Raw genomic sequence first — 3,775 nt, 5'->3', positions numbered from 1 at the left:
CTTGGATCAGGGGTCTGTGAAGATCCTGGGCTTGGATCAGGGGTCTGTGAAGATCCTGGGCTTGGATCAGGGGTCTGTGAGGGTCCTGGGCTTGGATCAGGGGTCTGTGGGGGTCCTGAGTTTGTATCAGGGGTCTGAGGGTCCAGAGTTTGTATCAGGGGTCTGTGAGGGTCCTGGGCTTGGATCAGGGGTCTGTGAGGGTCCTGGGCTTGGATCAGGGGTCTGTGGGGGTCCTGGGCTTGGATCAGGGGTCTGTGGGGGTCCTGGGCTTGGATCAGGGGTCTGTGGGGGTCCTGAGTTTGTATCAGGGGTCTGAGGGTCCTGAGTTTGTATCAGGGGTCTCTGAGGGTCCTGAGTTTGTATCAGGGGTCTCTGAGGATCCTGGGTTTGTATCAGGGGTCTGTGGGGGTCCTGGGCTTGGATTAGGGGTCTGTGAAGGTCCTGAGTTTGTATCAGGGGTCTGTGAAGGTCCTGAGTTTGTATCAGGGGTCTCTGAGGGTCCTGAGTTTGTATCAGGGGTCTGTGGGGGTCCTGAGTTTGTATCAGGGGTCTCTGAGGGTCCTGAGTTTGTATCAGGGGTCTCTGAGGGTCCTGAGTTTGTATCAGGGGTCTCTGAGGGTCCTGAGTTTGTATCAGGGGTCTGTGGGGGTCCTGCTTGGATCAGGGGTCTGTGCTGAGGTAATATTTGTCAGGTGTTTAAACAGATATTTTACTAACAGACCCAACAGAAATAACAGTAATAAATTCTTCTTCCTCAGGACCAGAACCAGAACCAGAACCATAATAACCCATCTGTTCCACAGAACCAGCTGCTGGAGGTGGGCTGGAACAAATCCGAGGCGACTCAGAACGACGTGCAGAAATCTCTGAACTGCTGCGGCTACTCCTCCGTCAACTTCAGCACTTCCTGTCCTGCGGTGAGACCGGGTCTGGGGTGTAATATGGGGCGGCTGTGGTAGAGTGGTTAGGGGAGTCGTCCTGGAACCGGAAGGTCGCCAGTTCGATCCCCGTCCAGTCGACTCAGTCATTGTGTCCTTGGGCAAGACACCTTACCCGCCTTGCCTACAGGTGGTCAGAGGGTCTGGTGGTGCCTGTGCATGGCAGCCTCACCTCTGTTAGTGTGTCCCAGGGCAGCTGTGGCTACAATGTAGCTTACCATCATCAGTGTGTGAATATGAGCATGAATGGGTGAGTGTCTGTAGTGTGAAGTGCTTTGAGAGTGTCCTGGATGGATAGAAAGGTGCCATATAAGTACAGTCCATTTACCATTTACATACATTTGCATTCTGGTCCAGTCTGTGGACCTGGTCCAGTCTGTGGACCTGGTCCAGTCTGTGGACCAGTGGTGGATGCTGGTCTTTCAACAAGAGGAAGCTCAGTTTCGGCCCACATCATAAAATGTGTGGTTTATAAATTCTACCCTCTGTTCCTTTTTCAAGAAAATTTTAGTTTATAGTATTTATTCATTTCATTTTTAAAAACAAAACATTACACACAACAAAACAATACAAATAAAATAAAAAGCAGCAAAAGAAGAAAAATATCTTTTCATATCTGCTCCTATTTACAAAAAATATTAATTTCAAGCATTAAACCAAATAATAAAACAAAACTAAAAAATTCAATTCCTCAAACAGTGACTCATACAAATACAAAATTAAACAATTTCATATTTCTTTAACAAATTTGCTTTGATTTTTTTTACAGGAATTAATTTATCCAATGCTTTTATAATCATTTTYCAGATTATTCTATAGTGTTTTACAGCAGCCAGCTCTGTTAAACCAGGACAGCTGAAAAAACTGTCACTTTTCTCCACCTCTTGCACCAAATTAATCTGAGGAGCTGATCAGCCCTGCTGCTTAACTCTAAGTTTTTTCTCTGTAAACAAGACTATAATGGCTTCACCAAAATCCGCTCCACAACATTCAAACTATTATGTGCAGCTTGTTCCTGGTGCGAGGCTAGTGTGGTGTGTGTCCGTCTGTGGGTGATTCATGACGGTGGAGGGGCTCAGCAGCACCTGCTGGACAGAAGAAGTCAGAGTGATAGAAATGTCTCCAAATATAAGCAGCTACAGAAATAACACCAGAAACAGAAGTTCGATTTGTTGCTAGTCGTTTTTAACAAAGAAAATGCTGCTAAAAGGATTAATAAAGTCTCTGCTTCAACTCAGAACAGAAACGAAACTAAAAACTGCTCCCAGGCATGTTTACACCAAAAAGAGCGCTGATTCGTTCATTTCGCTGTCAATCAAAAAGGGATTCAGCCTCAGACAGATCATCCAATCGTCATGCAGACAACGAGCATCCGGCCCAGCCCCCTGCCCCATAGACCCCCAGAGACGCTCAGCGTCCGATGGGCGGGACAAAGCCAGCATTTATCCAATGACTCGTCTCCTTTAGCTGCAGTCTTTGCATCACTAATGAGCTCTGTGGACACTCAGCGGCCGACGGTTTGAAGAAAGCCACGTCGTTACCAGTGATAAGAAGCTGATTCTGAAAAAAACGTTGAGCGTGTTATGGTGCATATGACATGTACACACAACAGTATATATTCATACATGTCAACTTGTACAGATTGTCCGTAATTTATAAGGATTTTACGTCATTTTGCAGGTATACAGACATATAGAGCAAACTCACGGATTTTTTCAAGTCTTACGGATATTTTAAAAACCTCATTTTCAAATTTATCTAACATGTCAGAGCCTGTAGGATGATTTAAAAAACAATAAACGATATCAAATAACCATCTTCCAACCTGCTCTGCAGGTAGAAATAAGTTTTTAACTTTTTCCGCTCTCCTTTCCTCCGGCTTCACAGCGGGCGCTTTCATGTCCTCAGCTGACAGACACCTAAAGTTAAAATCAACTCTTGAAGTGTTGTATTAACTCTGGTCATTTGTTGGTAACAAACAGCACAACAGTGTGTAACCCTTCACACACCAGGAAGTAGCTCTCACTCATGGTGTCAACTTATGGCAAATAACACAAAACTTAAATGTGAAAAACTAACCAGAAAAACACATTTTTACACTCATGAACCTTTTTAACAGTCTTAAACATGCAAACACATAATTTCTACTAGATTACCCAGCATTCCTTGCTGAGAAAATTCTGGTCCAAGAGGAAGAGGGTGGGGCTTTTCAGAATAGTCTTTCAACACTGCATTGTGTTATATAACAACACTGTTAAGTGTTAATCAAGACTTAACAGTGGGTGGAGCTTATCTGTCCAGAGTTGAGACAATAGTGATGAAATCATCCCTGTGAATTAACTCCAACACTGGATGAGCTGAAATTAACTCTGAAAAGTTTAACACTGTTTTATATTTTACTGTGCAGCAGTGCTTCAGCTCTCCTCAGACCTGTGTCAGCTGCTCCTCCATCCTGCAGACGTATGCAGGTGAGGTTCTGCGTTTCATCGGAGGCATCGGGCTTTTCTTCAGCTTCACAGAGGTGAGTCTCACCTGAGCTGCAGGCGAACCTCCTGCTCCGAGCTGCAGGCGGACCTCCTGCTCCGAGCTGCGGGCGAACCTCCTGCTCCGAGCTGCGGGCGAACCTCCTGCTCCGAGCTGCGGGCGAACCTCCTGCTCCGAGCTGCGGGCGAACCTCCTGCTCCGAGCTGCAGGCCAACCTCCTGCTCCGAGCTGCAGGCCAACCTCCTGCTCCGAGCTGCAGGCCAACCTCCTGCTCCGAGCTGCGGGCCAACCTCCTGCTCCGAGCTGCGGGCCAACCTCCTGCTCCGAGCTGCGGGCCAACCTCCTGCTCCGAG

General features: G+C 46.8%; 1 protein-coding gene and 1 long non-coding RNA gene across 2 annotated transcripts in view; one reads left to right on the top strand and one right to left on the bottom strand.

The window, feature by feature from the left end:
* Positions 1 to 3,775, top strand: part of LOC106530728 (tetraspanin-13) — an 11,117-nt gene that overhangs the window by 5,935 nt on the left and 1,407 nt on the right. Inside the window, exons 4-5 of the mRNA XM_014026419.1 lie at positions 804 to 917; positions 3,346 to 3,459. Coding sequence (XP_013881873.1) covers positions 804 to 917; positions 3,346 to 3,459 — 228 coding nt within the window. The remainder of the gene's footprint in view (positions 1 to 803; positions 918 to 3,345; positions 3,460 to 3,775) is intronic.
* The window catches only part of LOC106530729 (uncharacterized), a 3,372-nt gene continuing 1,322 nt past the window's right edge, over positions 1,726 to 3,775 (bottom strand). The window contains exons 2-3 of the long non-coding RNA XR_001311828.1: positions 3,471 to 3,762; positions 1,726 to 2,023 (exon numbers count right to left, since the gene is read on the bottom strand). This is a non-coding gene — a long non-coding RNA (uncharacterized LOC106530729). The remainder of the gene's footprint in view (positions 2,024 to 3,470; positions 3,763 to 3,775) is intronic.

Source organism: Austrofundulus limnaeus, unplaced genomic scaffold, assembly GCF_001266775.1.
Source record: "Austrofundulus limnaeus strain Quisiro unplaced genomic scaffold, Austrofundulus_limnaeus-1.0 Scaffold552, whole genome shotgun sequence".
Classification (NCBI taxonomy): domain Eukaryota; kingdom Metazoa; phylum Chordata; class Actinopteri; order Cyprinodontiformes; family Rivulidae; genus Austrofundulus; species Austrofundulus limnaeus.
The sequence above is the reverse complement of the archived record's forward strand: the minus strand, read 5'-3'. Positions and strand labels throughout refer to the sequence as shown.